At 48.6% G+C, this 21,183-nt stretch overlaps 2 protein-coding genes across 2 annotated transcripts; both read right to left on the bottom strand.

Moving 5' to 3' along the window:
• Positions 1–998: 998 nt before the first annotated feature.
• LOC131400461 (melanoma-associated antigen B3-like) lies at positions 999–3,632 on the bottom strand. The gene is made up of 2 exons (XM_058535191.1): positions 3,587–3,632; positions 999–2,199 (listed from the first exon to the last, which is right to left on the bottom strand). Exon 2 carries the CDS (start codon positions 2,147–2,149, stop codon positions 1,058–1,060), a length of 1,092 nt encoding a protein of 363 aa, XP_058391174.1. The 5' UTR covers positions 2,150–2,199; positions 3,587–3,632; the 3' UTR covers positions 999–1,057.
• Positions 3,633–15,044: 11,412 nt separating this feature from the next.
• Positions 15,045–19,309, bottom strand: LOC131400459 (melanoma-associated antigen B1-like). The gene is made up of 2 exons (XM_058535190.1): positions 19,301–19,309; positions 15,045–16,195 (listed from the first exon to the last, which is right to left on the bottom strand). Exon 2 carries the CDS (start codon positions 16,135–16,137, stop codon positions 15,106–15,108), a length of 1,032 nt encoding a protein of 343 aa, XP_058391173.1. The 5' UTR covers positions 16,138–16,195; positions 19,301–19,309; the 3' UTR covers positions 15,045–15,105.
• Positions 19,310–21,183: the final 1,874 nt, after the last annotated feature.

Here is a 21,183-nt window from a genome sequence, read left to right as displayed (position 1 = left end):
GCAGGGGAAACCCATATCACCCTTATTTCTGAGAAACTCCCTGGAGACGACGTGAACAAAACACCTAATTTGCACACTGTGTTCACCTGCACCAGGACGAGAGCACAGGACTCGCTCCATCCCTGCACCAGTTGACTCCTCTCTGGTTTATCCATGATCTCAAAGTAATTGTTAAGGGTGGTTTCCCATTCCAGGCTTAGTCTTTCAACTATGGGGTCCACCATCTGAGGGTCTGGCCCCTGCTCACAATGATCACAGCCTCATCTAGCCAACCATGCCGCTAACTCAGAATTGCCTCCCATCGAGGGCCTTTTATTTTCCCAAGGCCCAACACTCCCTTGCTTCAGGGAATTTACAGTTGACTGCTCTCATCTAGGACCACCTCTCTCCTTTCCTATCCCGTCTTTTCATTTGTCCTTTTGGCCCTCGAGTGTATATCAGCATTTTCCTTACAGGGCAGCTGCTTCTCGACTCTATAATTTTATGGCTAGGTCTTCTTTTTCTCAGCTCTCCCAGTACTAGCACGGAGCCTTCTAAGAGTAGATGCTCAATTAATGTTTGCAGAATAAATGAACCTGTGAGCGTGGGGTTTCATTTATTATGATTTAATTCTATATTCTTACATTAGTCAGGCACATACTGTTATTTATAATTTCATAAAAACACAGTAAAAGGGACTAGGAAGCCACATGTTGACCATCTTATGCTTTTTCTCTGTCTTGATTGCATATACTTTACTGCCTAATTTTTTTCACATTTTCGAGGAAATGCATATTCCAGTGCCAGGTTAGCTTGCACCAGATTACTAAATAAGATGGAAGTTATCCCAATTCATGTCACAAAACAGCACAACTCTTATTCTTAAACCTGACAAATAACAATCAGTGTGACCAATATAATTCATAAACTTAGATTATAATGCTGGATAAAACTTCACTGAGAAGTAACAACATTTGAAAAGTGGCGAAAAATACAGGTAAATCTCCGAAGTACCCACATAGAACAGGAACACACAGATATTATACACTGTGTTCCCTCAGTCACACCCAGCCCTCCACTACTTGGAACACTGACCGCTCTCTGCCTCAACTTCACTGGATGTGGGAGGAGCTGCTAGACATGGCCCGGAACATACACTGGCCATGGCACTGGTGTCAGCCCTTAGTGTAACTGTGGCTTGGGCTCTCTCTTCCTCTTCTTTCAAAGCCTCTTTATAACAAGACTGGAAGGCACTGGGGACTGTATGATTAATCTTGGCCAAAAACTCCAGGACTTTCATCTTGCTGGTTTCAGCGTGGGCTCTTGGGCCCCACAGGAATTCATAGCACGGAGGGTCACTGTGGGGCACCTGCTGGTATACCAAGTACTTAAGCTTCACCAAATCTTGGGTGATGAGCTTCTTGGGCTCCCCAAATATGAAGTGCCTCTTCCCAGCGTATACCCTCATCTTATTCAGGAATTTCCAGATGTCCTCCTCAGTGGCGCAGTTGCCCTTCATGAAGATCACACCCAGGAGATTCATTAGGAGACCGGTCTTGGGAAAGCCCCTGCCACGGTTCACGGTCCCATTGTTGGGAAGGTCCATTTTGTTGACAAGGATATAGGAACGCTTGGTAGAATCTACTTCCCTTAAGTCAACACCAAATACCACCTCCATACTGAAAGAAGCTCTTTGGAGGATCTCAAGGAAGCGATTTTTGTACTTTTTATTGACAATCTTCAGCATATCTGCTTTCATAATGGGCTTTTTCCTTTTGTACATGTGCATCACGAACTGCACCAACATACCCGTCATCTTGCTCAGAGGGTCTCTTGGAGACTGCACAATGGAGAGTGGGGCCTCGCAGGAACTTCGTTTCTTCTCAATTTTGCAGTTGGCTCCTTCACGTGATCTTGTGCGAGAAACACCTGCAGACGTAGTGGTGCTGGGTAGAGCTCTCTGAGGCCAGTCGAGAGGGCTACGGGAGCTAGCACCAGGCTTTCCCTGAGGGGTAATAACACCAAAAGGAGGAGGGGACGAGGAGGGGAAAGCTTCCTGCTTGGTTGCCGGGGCCTGAGCACCCTTTGGCGCCTGGGTCCCACCTCGGTCCTGGTGGCGTTTCTCTTCTGAGAGGGTGTGGAGCTTCCTCTTCTGCCCCCCAGGCAGCATGACTGTGATCAGGCACAGCAGGCAGGAGAGCGGGTAAGACAGCAGGTGATCTGGGCAAGAGAGGAGAGAGGATAAGAGGGTGTGAGCACCTTCAGCAGGAAGAGAACACCTCGACTTGAAGACGGCTGCCTCTTCAGGTTTCCTTGAGGGCACTGCTCTAGGAACCCACAGGGCTCCTGTTCTGATCAACCGCTGAGAAACCTGGGGAAATAAGTAAACTGAGCCTCAGGCTCTCGCCTTCCAGCTCTGCCTGGTGCTTACTGGGGCTGAGAGCAGCGGCGGGCAGGTCTAGTCCGCGTGGAGCCCACTCTACTCTGGGATGTGGGGTCCTCTCAGTTCACATTCAAGACCATCACATCAACTTAGGCAGGGCCTGGGCCCCCTCTTCTGTGCTGCTTTACATTTACATCTAAACCCAGGTCTTCATTTCTTCGGATGCCTTAAAAGGAAGTGAAGGCGTACCTCAGCCACCACCCCTGCCAGGGGGCACCCACTGCTGACGGCTCTATGGGACTCTCTGTCCTGGGCTCTTTGGGGTTCTCAGTCCTCATTCAGGGTCCTTGCTTTGGCTCTAGGTAGGGCCTGGGACACTTGCCTCTGCTGATCTGATGTCCTTCCCTTCAAACAAAGGCTCTCACCAACCTGATGCCTTCCAAAGGAAAGGAGTGTTCACATACACCTGACTTCCATGTCTGGTCTCCTCAGTGCTGCAAGCAAGGAGGGCGGGACTTTCTGTTTTCTCCTCTTTTGGGGGTGAGTGGTACCATCAGTCTTAATTCAGGGCCCTCACCCTGATTCCTATGAAGCCCTGAGTCTCCTCCCTCTGCAGAATTGAGGCCGCTCAATTATCCAACACCCTCACCTCTCTGAAAGTCTGCAGCCAGAAATGAGGGGCGTGCCTCGGCTTCACAGATATTCTGGGTTTCCACAGGGCTGAGAGAAGGGGCAGAATTTATGAGACCCCACTTTCCTAGAGTTGGTGTTCCCCTTAGTCCTCACTCAGATCTCTGACCTTAACGCTGGGTAGGACTTAGGACTCCTCCCCACCAGTAACCCGGGTAGTCAAGCCTCAGAGCAAAGCCCTCAATTCCCTGAGTCCCTAGAGGGGAAAGTCGGGGTCCTCCATATATGACTCCCCTGCCTGGAGCCTCCTAGCAATAGGTATGGGGGGTGTTTTGTGTTGCCACCCCTAATTGGGTTAATTAGCACTCAGGGCCCTGGCCTTCACTGCTGTTAGGGCCTAAGTATCTTCCATCTTTGGACCAGGGTTCCTCTTTTAGACCAAGGCCCTGCCCTTCCTGAGACTTTCCAGGCAGATCTCTTCCTGATAGCTCTGCCGACCTGTCACTGCCTATCGATCACAGGGGCGGTAGTTTGAGGGGCCACCTTTGTTATGGGACGGGGAGACGTCCCTTCAGTCCACATTGAGGTTCTCACCTCAGTTCCCGGAATCCACCCGCAGATCAGCAAACCTGTGGCCACCGGTGAGTTCCTCGCGTCCCAAACGGGAAGTCGGGGAGGTGGAGGTGAGTCACATCTGGCCATGGCTGCCCAGGGGGTTCTCCGAGGGCCGACGGCTGGGGGCAGGGCTCTGTGGAACCCCGTCGTTTAGCTGTCGGTGGTCCCGAGCCCCTCACTCAGGGTGCCAGCTCGGAACCTATCAGAGCCCGGGACTCCTCCCTCTACTGGCCCGAGTCCCGACCCCAAACAAAGCCCTCGGCTTCCTCAGTCCCCAGTGGGAAGTCAGGGCGCACTGCTTCTGACTGCGCCTGCCATCTGCCTGGCGCCTCCCAGTCCTGAGCAGAGGGGCGGGACTCTGCGAGCCTGGCTCTTTGGGGAGAGGTCCTGTCACCTGCACGGAGGGGCTTAATCTTGCCTCTGGCTATGCCTGAGACTCCTCCGCCTGCACAACAAGTACCCTAGTCCTTCGATAGACAAGTCCCTTCCCTCCCTGAGATCTGCCAGGCCGCAATGAGCCGGCTTCTCAGCCTTATAGCTCTGCCTGGGCCTTTCACGTTTAAGAATACAGGCAGGGGTCTGTAAAGGCCCCTCATTTGTGGGTTTAGTGCTCCCTTTTCCTCGCTCAGGGATCTCACTTTGCTCTTCGCCAGTCTTGGGCCTGCACTCTCCCTGACATGAGGTTACTCTGCTCGGATCAAGGTCCCTTTCTTCCCGAGACCTCCTGGGTGAAGGTTAGAGTGAGCCACTTCAGGCCAGGGACATTTGGGTCCTGAGAGGGTGACAGCAGAGTAGAGTCTCTGTGGAGCATGACTGTTCTGGAGTCAGTGGTCCCCACCTTCCTCATGCAGTGTCTTCAGCTTAATATCTCTCCAACCTTTGGTCCTCTCTACTGAACTGAGGCCACTCTCCTTAGGCCAAGAGTTTGCCCTCGCTGAGCACTATGAGGAGTGCAAGAGGGGATGCCCATTCTGACTGACCTGCCTGGGCATTCTAGGTCTGAGAGCAGGTTGGGGCAGGTCTTTGAATGACCCCCTATATTTTGGGGTCCTCATTTTGTCTCCTGTCTCTTGGATTAATGGATACGTGGGAAACACCATGTCCCTGCCAACTCTTGAGCAGGGTTCCTAATGCAAACCTTGCAGGTTCGTGTCCCAGACTTGGTGTGAGATGGGGAAACTGCAATGTAAGGTAGGGGGCCCAGGACAGGGGTGGAGTGTCAGAGAAAAATGACGCTGATCTGTCTTTCTTTTCAATAGTCAGAGTTAGCCTCTTATGTGACTTCTGTTTTAAGGGATTTCCTTCCTAATGGGAAGGAGCTGTCCAGGATGGTTTTGTGATCCTCTGATTTTGAGGTTATCTGACCTCATGTGTAGATGATCATGTTGTCACTGAAGATTATCTGTTTCTCCTCTTTATTCATGATTTTCATTACTGTGGTATTCTTACTTGCTTTGGCTATGTGTTCCAATCCAGTGCTTTGGGCACAGAATCCTTCTTTTTATCCCCTGAGATACATTTTGGAGTATTAAGGAACACAAAGTTTGCTTTAGGCAGAGAGGAGTGGAATGAACAGTGTGGGCTCCTGAGGAAGTCAGACCAGGAGTCTACTCCCTGCTCTCTCACTTACTAGTCCTGTGAACTCGGGCACATTACCAAACTCCAAGACAGGGAAATCGCAATCAACCAAAACGTTGCTTAGCAAGGACAATTATATAATATAACCTCATCAGATGATGGAATATAGAATGCGTTTGTGGGAGAGTCTTTCCCAGCTGGGTGTTTTCAGTGTTCTAAGAATTTTTCTCAATGCTCAATATCTTTCCTACCTCAGCTGCCCTTCCATCTAAATCACCATTATTTTCATTCATTTAACTACCAACAGAAATCTAGACCTTGCCAAAATTCGCCAAGTCACACACAAGATAATCTAGTTGAATTCACTTTTAATGGAGTGGTCTCTGTCTCCCCAACCCAAGGTAAAGAGTGCCAGTCCAGTGGATTCTGGGCATCCCACCTCAAGGGAGTATCACCCTTATTTCTCAGACACTCCCTGGTGATGATGTGTGTAACATACCTGGTTTGTGGACTGTGTTCAACTGCACTGGGACAAGCCCACAGGACACCTTCCGTTCCTGAGCCAGGAGGAGATATTCGCTGCTTTACACATAATCCCAAAGTAAACGTTAAGGACAATTTTCCGTTGCAGGCTGTCTTTCATCTCTGAGGCCCTCCACCTGAGGGTCTGGCCCTTGCTCACCGCTCCCAAAGCCTCATCTAGCCCACCGTACAACCTCACTTAAAATTACCTCTCACTGAAGGATTTTCAGGTTCCTATGTCTCCACACTGCCTGGCCTCGGGGCATTTACGCTTGACTGCTTTCAACTGGACCCTCCTCTGCTCTTCACCCCTTCTTTTAACTTGTTCCTTAGGTCAGAGAGAGTATCTTACCATCTTTTTGATATGAGAGCAGCTGCTAGACTGTAAAATTCAATGGGCAGGGGCTAGATCATGTTTTGTTGCTGTTGTCGTTTTGGGTTTTTTTGGGAAAGCATCCTTAGTAAGAGCATGAAGCCTTCCAAAGAGCTCATTCTTTATTGAGAAATAAAGAAGAGAGTGAGTATGAGGCCTAATTCATTAGGATTTATTTTCTCTTACGTTCCCAATTAATCTAAGCAAATCCAGGTATGTAACTTTTAGTTTTACAGAAGAAACACTAGAAGGGATTGGGCAAACCAAGAATTGAAAATCTCCTTCTTATTTATAGTCTTTCTTTTCATCCTTTATTGACTAAATATTTATAAGGAGTCTCCTGTATACTAGGCACTGTGCTGAGACTACAATCTCAAATGAGACAAAATATGTGCTCTTTTTTTTAAAACCACTTTATTGAGGAATGATTGACATGCAAAGAGCTGTACACATTTAATGTATAGAACTTGATGTGTTTTGAGACAAGTATATACCTGGGAGACATCACCACAATCTGGGCCATAAACATATCCATTACCTCCACAAAATTTCTCCTGCCTTCTTTATTTATTTATTATTTCGGGGGGGAGGGGGAACAAGAACATTTAACAAAACTTCTACCCCGTCAGCAATTTTTAAGCGGTATTATTAACCAATGTGGTATTGTTAACTATAGGCTCTATGCTATACAGTGCATTTCCAAGACTCATGCACCTTATATAAGCGAAACTTTCTTTCCTTTGACCCATACCTCCCCATTACCGCTCTTCCTAGCCCCTGGCAACCACCATGCTATTCTGCTTCTATCAGTTTGACTATTTTAGATTCCTCATGTAAGTGGTATCATGTATTTGTCCTTTGTGTCTGGCTTTTTTCACTTAGCATAATGTCCTCGAGGTTCATCTCTGTTGTTGACAACAGCAAGGTTTTCTTCTTTTTAAGACTGAATAATACTCCATTGTATGTATATACCATATTTTTTTCATCCATTCATCCGTCAATGGACATTTTAGTTGCTTCCTCGTCTTGCCTATTGTGAATAATGCTACAATGAACACGGGAGTGCAGATATCTCTTCAAGATTCTGATTTCAATTCTTTGGATATATACCCAGAAGCGGCATTGCTGAATCATATGGTAGTACTATTTTTAATTTTTTAGGAATTTCCATGCTGTTTTCCATAGTGGCTGAACCAATTTGCATTCCCCAACAGTAAATAAGAGTTATCTTTTCCAAATACTTGCACTGATCCGCTAACTTTCTACATGGGGACAGAGCAAGACATCAACATTTTATTGTTGTGGTAAGAACACTTAACATGAGAACTACTGTCAATAAATTTTCAAATGCACAGTCAGTATTGTTAAATATAGGCACAATGTTTTACAGCAGATCCCTAGAAGTTATTCATCTTGCATAGCTGAAACTATACCAGTTGAACAGCAACTTTTCGTTTCTCACTAACCGCAGCCCATGGTCACCACCATTCTACTCTGTGTTTCTATGTGTTTGACTATTTTAGATTGCTCCTATAAGTGGAATCATGCAGTATTTATCCTTCTGTGACTTTGCTTATTTCCTTTAGAATAATGTCTCCCAGCTTCATCCACGTTATCCCATATGACAGGATTTCTTTCATTTTTAGGCTAAATAATATTCCATTGTATCAGTATACGACGTTTTCTTTGTCCATTTATCTGTTGATGGACATTTGAGTTGTTTCCATATCTTGGCTATTGTGAATGATGGTGCAATGAACATAAGAGTGCAGATATCTCTTTGAGGTACTGATTTCATTTCCTTTGGATGTATGCTCAGAAGTGAGATTACTGAATCATGTAAGTTTTTGAGTAAACTCCAAACTGTTTTCCATAATGACTGTACCAATTGACATTCCCACCAACGGTGTACCAGGGTTCCCTCTTCTTAATACTCTCGCCAACACTTGATAGCTCTTGTCTTTTGGTAACAATTATCTTCACAGGTATGCGGTGATATCTTATTGTGGTTTTAATTTGCATTTCCCTGATGATTAGTGGTGTTGAGCACCTTTTCATATACCTGTTGGCCACCTGTATATCCTCTTTAGAAAAACATTCAGCTTCTTTGCTCACTTTTAAATTGAGTTATTTATTTATTTATTCATTTGTTTGTTTGTATGCTATGGAATTATATGAGTTTCTTATGGAATTTAGATCTTAACCCCTTACCAGATATATGGTTTGCAAATATTTTCTCCCATTCAATAGGTTGTCTTTTCATTTTGTTGATTGTTTTCATTGCTGTACAGAAGCTTTTTGTTGGATGTAGTCCCACTTTTTTATTTTTGCTTTTCCTGCCTGAGCTTCTGTTGTATTCAAAAAGTCATTGCCAAGACCAATGTCAAGGAGCTTTTTCTCTGTTCTCTTCTTGGAGTTTTATGGTTTCAGGTCTCATTTTTAAGTCTTTAATCGATTTTACATTAGTTTTTGGGTATGATGTAAGATAAGCAACCAGTTTAATTCTTTTGCATGTGGACATTCGTTTTTCCAAACACCGTTTATTGAAGAGACTGTGCTTTCTCCATCGTGTATTCTTGGCGCCCTTGTCAAAGATTACTTGACCATGTATGCATGGGTTTATTTCTGAGTTCTACTCTGTTCCATTGGTCTATGTGTCTGTTTTCACGCTAGCGTAGCACTGTTTTGACTAAGATAGCTGTATAATATCGTTCAAAGTCAAGAAGTGTGACGCCTCCATCTTTGTTTCCCTTTCTCAAGATTACTTTGGCTATTTGGGATCTTTTGTGGTTTCACATAAATTTTAGGATTTTTTTCAATTTCTGTGAAAAATTCCATTGGCACTATGAGAAGTAATGCATTGCATCTGTAGATCGCTTTGAGTAGTATTGATATTTTAACAATGTTAATTCTTCCAATCCATGGACATGGGATACCTTTCCTTTTGTTTGTGTCTTCTTCAGTTTTTCCCATTGATGTGTTACTGTTTTCAGTGTACAGAATTTTCACCTCCTTGGTTAAACTTATTCTTAAGTATTTTATTCTTTTTGACACTGCTATAAATGATATTATTTTCTTAATTTCTTTATCAAATTGTATGTTGTTAGTGTGTAGCTACAGAACTGAGTTTTGTGCACTGATTTTTTATCCTGCAATGTTACTGAATACATTTGTTAGTTCTGCCAGCTATTTGGGTACATGGGACATTCACCCCCCCTTACTACCCCCACCTCGAGGGGAGTCACAATCTCTCTCAGTGCCGAGCTGTGCCAGCTTGAGGGAGGGGCTGAGGCCAGTAAAGTCAAATTGCTCTTCTCAGCCATTTCAAGTGAAGTTGATTTCTGATTTGTGCTCAGCTGTCGTATTGCAACTTCTTAATTAGAGTCTGGATCTCTCATAAAGATATTTTGTTACTTATATCATTGTGAAATCTGTGAAATCTGTGTTTCAGTGGGGAATGGAGGGCTGGAAATTCCTATTCCACTGTCTTGCCGATGCCACTCAGCCAAGACCTCTCCTATATTTCTTGATCCCAACGATAGTGTTCATTCACATTTGCAAGAAAATTCCTATTGGCTTGACATGTTACCTTGTTTTAGACCATAAAGAGAGATTCAAGGTTTTTAAATTTCTTTTACACAATACCAAAACTTTTATACTTAGCTGGAGAAGCAGCAATAAATATGGGATACTTATTCATAAACACAGATACTGAAGTCGAGTAAACTTTCTATTACAAGGAGCAGTATTTTACCAAAACGTGTACCAAAAAAGTACCAAAAGTACCAAAAAAATAAAACGCACCAAGACCCAAAACAGATAAATGACCCAGTTTCTCAAGTGGAGCAAGAACTAAAAGAAGACATGCAATGCCTTCCCTCACTCCACCCTGATGCCCAACTACTTAGAATGTTGACCTCTCTTTCAACCACAAGATGAAGACTCTCTCGCAGGCTTTACTAGATGTGGGAGTGCTGCTGGACTCGGGCCGCGAACGTGCCCTGGTCATGGCTGTAGTGCCAGGCCTGGCTGCAACTCGGGTCGGGCTCTCTCTTTCTCATCTCTCAAAGCCTCTTTATACTTCCTCCTGCAATGAAATTCAGGACCTCCAAGGGCTGACAGCAGGAACTGGATTTGATGGGATCCCAGTGTTCTGGGTGGGTTCTTCTTCCATTCTTTTTAGAGACTTCACATTTATATCTGACAACTCCCTCTACTGACCTGAGATTTCCCTCCTTGGACCAAAGCTCTGAATTTCCTGACAACTGTGACAAAAAAGTAAGGAGATGCTCAGCCTGACAGCTCTGCCTGGAGCCTTCAAGGTCTGAGGGCAGTCAGGGGCTGGTCTCTTTGTAAGAACCAATATTCTGGGATGTTGCTTTCCCCAGTCTCAATCCGTGGGTGTCCCCATATAGGCTCTGTCACTTTGATTAAAGGCTTCTTCAGAAATGCCACAATGCTGAAAACTCTTGAGCCATTTCCCTACTCCACACCTTGCACAAAATGGACCCCTGTCCTAGGAGTGATGAGAGATGGGAAATCCACAGCATAAATCAGGTGACTCAGGTGGTTTGCTGTAAGAGAACTAAAACCTGTTGATCTGTTCCGTCTCTTCCCCAGCCACACTTAAGGTCTCATGTAACTTCTGTTCGAATAGTTTTACTTTTTATACGGAAGTCGCTGTGTCAAATTTTTTTGAGTTCCTCATCTTTTAAGGTTATCTGAAGTCACATATGTAGATGATCTTATCATCAACAAACATTTTCTCTTTTTTTCCCCTTTATTGATACCTCACACTTACTTTGGTATTATTATTGCTCTGGCTATGTATTCCACTCTGGGAGTTTGGCCACGAAGTTTTCTAGTTGTTGCTTGGATATATTTTGCAGTCATGAGAAAAAAAGGGAATTAAGGGACACAAGGTCGGCCTCAAGCTTGGGTGAGTGGAAGAGTGTAGACTTTAGACTAGCTCAAATCAAGCATCTAGTTTCCTCCCTGTCACTTACCAGCCATGTGAACCTTGGCACGTTATTTGGCACTCCCATTCTATGTCAGCCTCAGGCTCTTCATCTGGACAGTGAATTTGGTAAGCCCTGTCTGCTAGGACTCGTGGAATGTGTAGGATGTAAAGCACCTGTTACAGTCCCTGGCCTGTATCATGTCCCTCCCTTCTGAAGACTGGTGGCTGCCCTTTCAAACCAAAGATTTTGCCTCCCTTAGACCTGATATAAAGAAGTGAGGGGGAGCCTCGCCTGATAGCCCTGCCCTGAGCTTTCTAGAGCTGATATCAAAGGGTGAGGCGTGACTGTCTTTGGTCTCGTCTATTCAAGGATGGACGGACCCCTCAGTCCTCACTCAGGCTCCCCGATTTGACTCCTGGCAGGGCCTGGGGTTCCCCTCCTTCTTGACCTGAGGCCTAGCTTTTGATAGTAAGACCCACACCTCCCTGCGATCCAACAGGGGAAATAAGTGTGGCTTTATCTGCCCACATCTGCCCACAGTCTCAGAAGAACGAAAGCTATGGCAGGCAGCTTGAGGCCTTGTGATGAATGGTCGCACTCAAGGTCCCAACTCACGGTCTTAAATTTGACTCCTGGGCAGGACTAAGATTCTTCCCTCTGTTGACATGGGACTGCCACTCGCAGACCAAACCCCTAACTTCCTTCTTACTCCTGAGTGGGAACTGATGGGCCCCTCTGCCTGACATCTCTGCCCGGGGCCTCCTAGGGCTGACGGTAGGGAATATTCTGTGTGGTCACCGCTGATATGGGGTGTGTGGTCCCACGTTCCTCGCTGTCCTCACCCTGACTCCTGGTACAACCGGGAAATAGCCCTGATCTTGACTTGAGGCTTATCCACTCATACTAAGGGCCCCAATTCCCTGATACCCACTAGGAAGCAGTGAAGTTTACCTCATCTGGCCATAAGAGCCCATATTCTCCTAAAGATAACAGAAAGGGAAGGAATCTGTGCTGCCCCCACTAACTGCTATGAGGTGGGTGGTTCTTTCTGCCTTCAGGGTCCTTACCTTGGCCCCTGGCTCAATCTGGAAGTTCTCTCTCTGCTAACCTGTGGCTGCCCTGTTTGATGAGGTTCCTCTCTTCCATGAAATGCTCTGGGAGGAAGTCAGTATGACTTATCAGTCACCGTGCCAAGGTGACATGGTCTGAGGTCTGACGACAGGGCTAGGGCTTTGTGTGACCCCCGCTTTCTGGGAGGGATCCTCTCATTGTCACTCGGCGTCATCATGTTGACTCCTGTTAGGAACCAGGTGTCCTTCATCTGCTGACTGGGGCCTCCCTCATTAGTCCAAGGACTTGAAGTCCCTGAGGCCACCCCCCTCAGTCAATGAGGAGTAACTTGAGCCTGAAAGCTCTGCCTGTGGCTCTCCAGGGCCAGCTACAGGGGCAGGACTTTCTAAGGACACCTCTGTTAAGGTGTAGTTGGTTGTCCTATTCTTCACAGAGGATTTTTACCTTGACACCGCCATGGCCTAGGATTCCCGTCTCTGCCGAAGAGCCAGCCTATAAACCAAGACCCTCATCTCCTTGAGACTCTCCAAGCAGAAGTCAGGGGGATACTTGAGCCTGCCAGCTCTTGCCTGTGCCACCCAGGGCTAACAGCAGAGGAGGGGTTAGGTGCATCCTTGTCAGTTGTGGGTTGAGTGGTCCCCAGGTCCGAATGCAGGGTCTGCACTTGGACCCTGCACCCTTCCTGGGACTCCACTCTCAGCTGATCTGAGGCTATAGCCTTCCGACAAAGTCCTCAGTTTCCTGGGACCTGAGTTAAATGTCAGTGTTAGTCACAAGCAGCCAGGCTGCTCTGGACCCCACATGGCTTACACCTGGGATGGGACTTTATGGAGTCCTACTGTTCTGGCTAGGTCCTTCCATCATCCTCATTCAGATGTGTCACCATCATTTGTAGGAGAGACTGACACGCCTTTCCCTCCTGACCTGAGAACTCTGCCCTTAGACCAAGGCTTTTCTGCCCCTGAGAAGCCTGAAGAATCAATGAGGGCTTGCTCAGCCTGACGGCTCTGAGACCCTCTGTGTTTCAGACAGATGAGACTGGTGTCCCCGTGACCACCCCCTTATATTTTGGGCTGTTGGTCTCCCCAGTGTTCCTACATATGGATCTCCCCTTGGTCCCTGTCTCTTGGATTAAAGGCTTCCTGGGAAATTCCACATCTCTGCAACCTCTTGAGCAGTTTCCGCTCTGCAAACCTTGCAGAGAATGGGTCCCTGTCCAAGAAGTCTCGTGAGATGGGGAAGCTGTAGGACAAGGCAGGAGTCTCAGGATAGGAGGTGGGCTGTCAGGGAAAACAATACATTGATCTATTCCTTCTCTTCATCAGCCAGATGTAGATTGTTACGTAACTTCAGTTCTTTTTTGTGTGTGTGAGGATATCAGCCCTGTGCTAACATTTGTCAATACTCTTCTTTTTTTTTTCTTTTTGCTGAGGAAGACTGGCCCTTGGCTAACATCCATGCCCATCTTCATCCACTTTATATGGGACGCAGCCACAGTACGGCTTGCCAAGCAGTGCGTCCGTGCGCGCCCGGGATCCGAACCGCCAACCCCGGGCCGCTGCAGCGGAGCACACGCACTTAACCGCTTGTGCCACCGGGCCGCCCCTCATGTAACTTCTGTTCTGACAGGTTTACTTTCTACAGGAAAGAGATTGTCCAGGAGGATTTTGAGAGCCCCTCATCTTTTGAGGTTATCTAACGTTGCAAATGTAGATGATCATACTGTCACCAAGGATTGTCTCTTTCCTTTATTTATCTATACCCGTCAATCATTTTGGTACCCTTAGTGCTCTGGCTATGTATTCCAATCCAGTAGTTGTTTGGAGAAGGCCCTTCTTTTTATCACCTAGGACAGATTTTGAAATAGTGCGAGGAAAATTGAAATAAGAGATGCAGGCTGTGTCTCAGGGATGGAGGAGTAAAACAGTGTGGGCTCTACAGTAATTTAGACCAGAAGTCTAGTCTCAGCCTTGTCATTTACTAGTCTTATGAATTTTAGCACACTACCAAACTCTAATTCTCCCAGTCTCAGGCTCTCCGCTGTGAAGCAAGTTTGATGAGCCCTGTCTTGTAGGACTGGTGGCGTATACGTAATGTATGGAAAGCATCTGTCTCATACCGAGACACTAGGAAGTGGCACTTAATTGCTCTGATTAGCTTGACCTCAGACGTTACCAGGGATTTTTTTTTTTTTTAATTTACTGGATGTCAGAGACTATGCAGCGTTCCAGCAAACAAAGCAAAACAAAACGCTCCGAATCAACCAAAATTCTGCTTAGCAATGAAAGTTAAGTAATGTGTTTTCTTTGCCCTCTCTTCACCCTTTTCACTTATTCTTTACGAATTGGAGAGCATCTCACCCTCTTCCATAAGGATAGCTTCTCCTAGAATCTATAATCGCATGGGCGGGGGCTAGGTCTTCTTTGACTCAACATCCCGAGTACAAGCATGAAGACTTCCAAAGAGCAGATGCTCAATTAATGTTTGCATAAAATAAGAGCCATGAACAAAGAGGTCTGATTTACTATGATTTATATTCTCGAACATTCTTGAAAACACATAAGCAAATCCAGGTATATATCTTTTAAATTTACAAAAACAAAGACTAAATGGAATCAGGCAAACCAAGAATTGACCACCTTTTACTTTCTGTCTTTCCCTCTCTCTGTCTTCTGATCCCAACTATTTTAGTGTGGCGTTCTTTCACATTTCCAAGGATATTCCTGTCTTAAAGCCACGCTATCTTGTTCTGGATCACAAAAGTGATTTAAGGGTTTCCAATTTGTATTTCAAAAAACAGAACTTTTACTCCTAAACCTGACAAACAGCAATAAATGTGTGATCCGTGTCATTCATAAACTTACGTCCTGAATGGAAATAAACTTTCTGTTGAACACCACTTGAACAACGATAAAAAAAAAAAAAAGTCGAGAAGTCATTAATGCATATCAGGAACACTGGTCAACCACAAAGTGAAGAATCTGCCTGAGACCTCACTTGGGGTGAGAGTATCGGCTGGATGTGGCCCTGGAACGTGCACTGGCCTTGGCAGTAGTGGCAGCCCTGGCTGCGGGCCTGGCTCGGGCTCTCTCTGCCCCATCTCTCAAAGCCTCTTCATAATAGGATGGAAAGGCACTGGGAACCGTACCATTGACTTTGGCCACAAACTCTAGGACTTTCATCTTGCTGGTTTCAGCATGGGCTCTGGGGCCCCACCGGAATTCATAGCGTGGAGGAGCACTGTTGGGCACTTGACGATACTCCAGGTACTTTTCCTGCACCAAATCTTGGGTGATGACCTTCCTGGGCTCCCCGAAGATAAAGTGCCTCCTTCCATCATAGATGCCCAACATATTCAGGAATTCCCAGATCTCCTCCTCAGAGGCGCGGTTGTGTTTCAAGAAGATCACACCCAGGAGAGGCATCAGAAGCCCACTCTTAGGAAACCCCCAGTCGTCGCTCAGACTTCCATCTTCGCGGAGGTCTAGCTTGCCGACGAGGGTATAGCAGAGGCCACTGGGCTTGACTTCCTTCAAGTAAAGGCCAAAGACCAGCTCTATGCGTTCAGAGACTCTCCTGAGGATCTCAGGGAAGTGCTCCCTGTACCTCTTGTGGACAAGCTTCAGCATGTCTGCCCTCTTAATGGGCTCCTTCATTTGATACTTGTCCAGCAGGAATTCAATCAACAGCCCCACCTTCCTGGTTAGAAGATCATCGTGAGGGCTCTGAGTGGAGGTTGAGGCCTGGGAGGAATTTTCACTTTCCTCAACTTGGCTCTTGGCACCCACATGAGATCTTGGGCGTGAAACACCTGCAGCACGAGACCTAGCGGCTGGGGCTCCCTGAGGCTTCTGGGGACAGCCAGCAGCAGGGGAGCTCGAGGGAGTACCCCCAGACACAGGAGAGATGGGGGACTCTCTGACCTCTGCTGCAGTGGCCTGAGCACCGCTAGGACCCTGGGTCTCACCCCGGGCCTGACGGCGTTTCTCTCGTGCACGGAGCTTACTATTCTGACCTCGAGGCATGACTGTGCTCAGGGACAGCAGGCAGAAGTGTAGGCAGGACAGCAGGTGATGCGGGAACCTGGAGGAGGAAGATGACAAGCTGTGAGACCTTCAGGAAGGAGATTCCACCTTGGCTTTGAAGAAGCCACCTCTGCAGGTTTCCTTGAGATCCCTGCTCTCGGATGCCACAGGGCTCTGGCTCTTGCTGAGTCTGTCCCGAGAACCCAGCGGAGGAAGTCAGAGTGAGCAGGCTTCAGGCAACAGCCTGCCAGCCTTGTCTGTGGCTGCCTGGGTTGACAACGGGGCCTGGTAACGTGAGCCCTCTCCATCTGGGAACAAGGGTCCCCTGAGTTCACATACAGGACTATCACGTCAACTCTTGGTAGGGCCTGGCATCTCTTTCCTCTGGTGCTCTAAAGTTGACACCTCAAAGCTCCCTGGGACCCACGAGAAGGAACTGAGGAGCTGCCTCAGCCAACCAGCCCTGCTGGGGTGGACAGTGCTGACACTTCTGGGGGACCTCTCTGTCCTAGACTCATTTGTCTTCAGTCCTCATTCAGAGTCCTCATCTTGTCTACACAGAGTCTGGGACCCTCCCCTCTGCTGACTGGTGATGCACCTTCATACGAAGGACCTCCATTGGACCTGAAACAAAGAAATGTGGAGTCTCAGCCTGACAACCCTGCGCTGGGCCTTCAAGGCCTGATTCTAGGGACTGGGCAAGAATCTTTGTTGCTCCTTTCATTTGGCAGAGGGAGGGTGGTATCTTCAGTCATCAATCACAGTCCCCACTTTGACTTCTGGGAGGATCTGGGCACGCCCTCTCTCTTGACCTGAGGACTTCTCCTCACAGCAAGGCCCACTACTCACTGAGACCCAATAGTAGAAGTGAGGATGGCTCTATCTGGCCGCACTGCCCGTGGTCTCCAGAGGCTGAAAGCTGTAGCAGGCAGGTTGAGGCCCTATGATGTGTGGTCCTCACCCAAGGTCCCCAGTTTTACACAGAGGAGAACCTAATATTCCTCCTCCTGCTGACCCATCAGACTAAGACTCTCTCTCCCCTGTACCCTCTGAGTGGGAACTGATGGGCACTGCTGCCTGACACCAGTGCCTGGGGACTCCTAGGACTGACCATGGAGACGAACCCTGTGGGGTCCCTGCTGGTATGGGAACTCATGGGGACCATGAGTTCCCCATGGTCCTCAGAATCTTCTCTCTGCATCCTGGCAAAACATGGAAATCCTCCCTCTGCTGACCCGAGCTCCCTCGCATCACATTAAGATTCTTACCTTCCTGAAAACCCCAAGATGAAAGAAGGGTGATGCCACTTCCAGTCATCCCTGTCCATAGGCTCCCCAGATTGGGGAGAGGGGCTGGACTCTCGGGGACCCCACTGTTCTGGCGTCATTGGCCTCTTCAGTTCTCTCTCAGACAGGAACTAGGCTCCTCCCTCAGCCCACCTGAGTCTTCCAGCTTCAGATCAAGGCCCACATCTCCCTGAGTCCCCTGGGCTGGAAGTGAGGGGTAACACATCTGGCCACCTCTACTTGGGGTTCCCCAGGGTGGAGGGCGGCGGGACTTTGTAGGCCCCCACTGCTTTGGGTGGGTGCTCATCTCAGTCATCCCTCAGTGTCCTCACCTCGACTTCTGGCAGGACCTGGAAATCCTGTCTCTTGACTTGAGGCTTGTCCTCCAATACTAGGGCCCCCAACTACCCGAGACCCACTAGGAAGAAGTGAGATTTTCCTCATCTAGCCACAACTGTGTGTGGACTTCCAAGGCTTACAATCAACAAGGGATTCTGTGTTGCCCTCACTGTTGTAGGGTAGGTGGTCCCCTCAGTTCTAAGGGTCCTCTCCTTGGCTCCTGGCACTACCTGGAAATCCTCTGTCTGCTGACTGAGGCTACCCCCATCAACGAGGTTCCTCACCTCCCTGCGATGCTCTGGGAAGAAGTAAGACTCATCATGTCACCATGCCTGAGTCTCCCAGGTCTGCTAGTAGGGCCAGGGCTCTATTGGGTTCACTTTTTTCTTCCCTCAATCCTCATTCAGGAGTTTGACCTTGACTCCGGATAGGATTTGGGATTCCTCCATCGACTGACCTGAGTCTATAAGCTTCAGACCAAAGCCCTCCCCTCCCTCATCAGCTAGAAGAGAAGATAGGCTGCTCCACATCTGGCTTCCATGTCTGGGCACAAGGATCTCCCAGATCTGAGAGCAGACGTACTGTTCTGTGCAGCTCCCTATTTTTTTATTTTCGGTGAGGAAGACGGGCCCTGAGCTAACATCTGTGCCCATCATCCTCTATCTCGTATGTGGCTCACAGCATGGCTTGGTGAGTGGTGGAGGTCTGCGCCTGGGATCCAGGCGGTGAACCCCGGGGCCGCCGGAGTGGAGCGGGCCAACTTAACCGGTAGCCACCAGGCTGGCCCTTCAGCTCCCTATCTTGAGGGGAGGTCTGCTGATTAGCTCTGACAGTCCTACCTTTACTGCGTTTAGGGCCCAATCTCCTTCCTCTGCCTAATGGGGCTTCCCCCTTCAGATAAAGGCCTTTCTCTAGCTGAGACCCCCACCCCAGGCAAAAACGAGGGGTTATCTTAGCCTGCGTTCCTCCGGGGCATTCCAGGACTGATAGCAGGAGCGGGGCTCTGTGACGTCACCGCTGTTGGAAGGAGGGACCCTCATTAGCTCTGAGGATCCCATCTCATCACCTGCGAGGGCCGGACTCCTCCGTTTGCCTACAGAGGCTGCCCTCTGTTTTTTTTTCTTTCTGGAGGGGAAGACTCGGCGTTCGCCAACCTCTGTCGCCAATCTTCGCCCTTCCGTCTCCCCAGCAGAGCCCCAGTCCCTAGCCGTGTCCAGTTGCGAACCCTTCAGTTCCATGCGAGCAGCCGCCACAGCACGGCTGCTGAGGGACGAGCGGTGTGGCATCGCGCCTGAGCCGCAGCGCAGCGCCAACCTGGACCCACCAGGCCATCAGGGCTCGCTCCAGCGGCTGCCCTCTTTAGACAAAAAAGGCCTCCCCTTCCCGAGGCCCTCCACGTGGCAACATGGAGGGGACTCCTCGCCCTTATGGCTCCGGCCAGGGCCTCACACTGCCGATCACGGGACGGTACTTTGTGGGGCCACCTTTGCTACGGGACGGACGGGGAGGGTCCCTCCAGTCCACATTCAGGTCCTCACCTCAGTTCCGGGAGTCACCGTCAGGCCAGCACACCGCAGCGCCCCCCGGTGAGGTCCTCCCGGCGAAAAGGAAGGGAAAGGAAGGAAGTCGAAGGAAGTCGGGGTGAGCTGTATCCGGCAGCGGCTGCCCAGGGGGTCTCCGAGGGCCGACGGCTGGGGGCAGGGCTCTGTGGAACTCCGTCGTTTAGCTGTCGGTGGTCCCGAGCCCCTCACTCAGGGTGCCCAGCTCAGAACCTATCAGAGCCCGGGACTCCTCCCTCTACTGGCCCGTGTCCCGACCCCAAACAAAGCCCTCGGCTTCCTCAGTTCCTAGTGGGAAGTCAGGGAGCACTGCTCCTGACTGCGTCTGCCATCTGCCTGGCGCCTCCCAGGCCTGAGCAGAGGGGCGGGACTCTGCGAGCCTGGCTCTTTGGGGAGAGGTCCTCTCATCAGCACTGAGGGTCCTCACCTTGACTCTGTTTTCGGCCGAGACTCCTCCCTCTGCAGCACTGGGGCGCTATCCTATTGGACAAGCCCCTTTTCTCCCTGAGACCACACAGGTGGCACGAGGGGACTCCTCGGGGCAGCTCTTCTGGGTCTCCCAGGGCTCAGAACACTATGGGACTCTATTTGGTCCGTCTGCTTTCGGACGTCCCCTCATAGCACTCAGGGTGTTCACATGGATTCTCATCAGGCCCCAGGTCCCTCCCTCTGCAAAACTGAGGCTGCCCCCATTAGCCAGAGGCCCTCACCTCCCTGAAACTTTCCAGGCTGAAATCAGCCTGACATCTGCGCCCAGGGCTTCCTGGGGTTGACAGCAAAGGAGACTTCGTGGGGCCTCCTTTTATGCTATGGGTGCTACCCTTGGTCAATATTTGGGTGCTCACCTTGACAGATGGTAATCCACCAATCCTGTCAGTCCACCTTCTGCTTTCCTGAAGCTGCTTGTCTTACATCATGGTCCTGCTTTCCTGAGAATTCTAAGTTGGAAATCAGGGTGATCCTCATTCGATCACGGTCCTTGAGGGCCTCCGAGAACAGACAGCAGAGATGCAACTCTACAGGACCTCACTTTTTCGGCTGGATCTTTCCATCCTTCCTGATTCTTGGCCCTCACCACGCCTATCAGAGCCTGGGACGACTCCTTCTACTGAACTGAGGTCACCCTCCTTAGGTCTCGGGATGACGCCTATACTGGTGGGTGGTTGTCTCCTCAGTCCTTGTTCATGGGAGTCCTCATCTCAGCTCTTGTCTCCTCGTGAAAGGCTTCCTGGGAAAGGACACATCCCTGCGAACACTTGACCAGTTTCCCTAATGCAAATCTTGCAGGAAATGGATCCGTGCATGTGCCAAGTGTGATGTTAGGTTAGGAAACTGCAGCACAAATCAGGGAGCCCAGGACAGGTGTTGTGTTGTCAGAGGAAAAAAAGCTGATATATTCCTTCTCTTCACGAGCCAGACTTAGGGTAGTTCTAAAAGATTTACTTGCTACCTAGAAGGATAGAGCCAGATGATTTTGTGAGCCCCTGATCTTTTGAGGGTATCTGATTTTACATATGTAGATGACCGTATTGTCACAGAGCATTATCTCTTTCTCTCCTTTATTCATATCTCCGATTTACCTTGGTATTGTTATTGCTCTGGTTATGTATTCCAATCTAGTGTTCTGGTCGCAGAGTCCTTCTTTTTATCACTCAGGATACATTTTGCAGTAGTAGAAGAAAGTGAATTAACTGACGCCTGGTTAGCCTCAGGCTGGGAGGATTGGAACAGTGTGAGCTGCAGACAACTGAGACCAGGGGTGTAGTCCCAGTCCTGTCACTTGTTAGCTGTGTGAACTCAGGTATATTACTAAACTCTATGAGCCTCAGGCCGTGCATCTGTGAAGTGGGTTTGATAAGGCC

This window comes from Diceros bicornis, chromosome X (assembly GCF_020826845.1).
Source record: "Diceros bicornis minor isolate mBicDic1 chromosome X, mDicBic1.mat.cur, whole genome shotgun sequence".
NCBI classification, from domain to species: Eukaryota; Metazoa; Chordata; class Mammalia; order Perissodactyla; family Rhinocerotidae; genus Diceros; species Diceros bicornis.
This window is presented reverse-complemented; position numbering and strand designations above follow the sequence as displayed.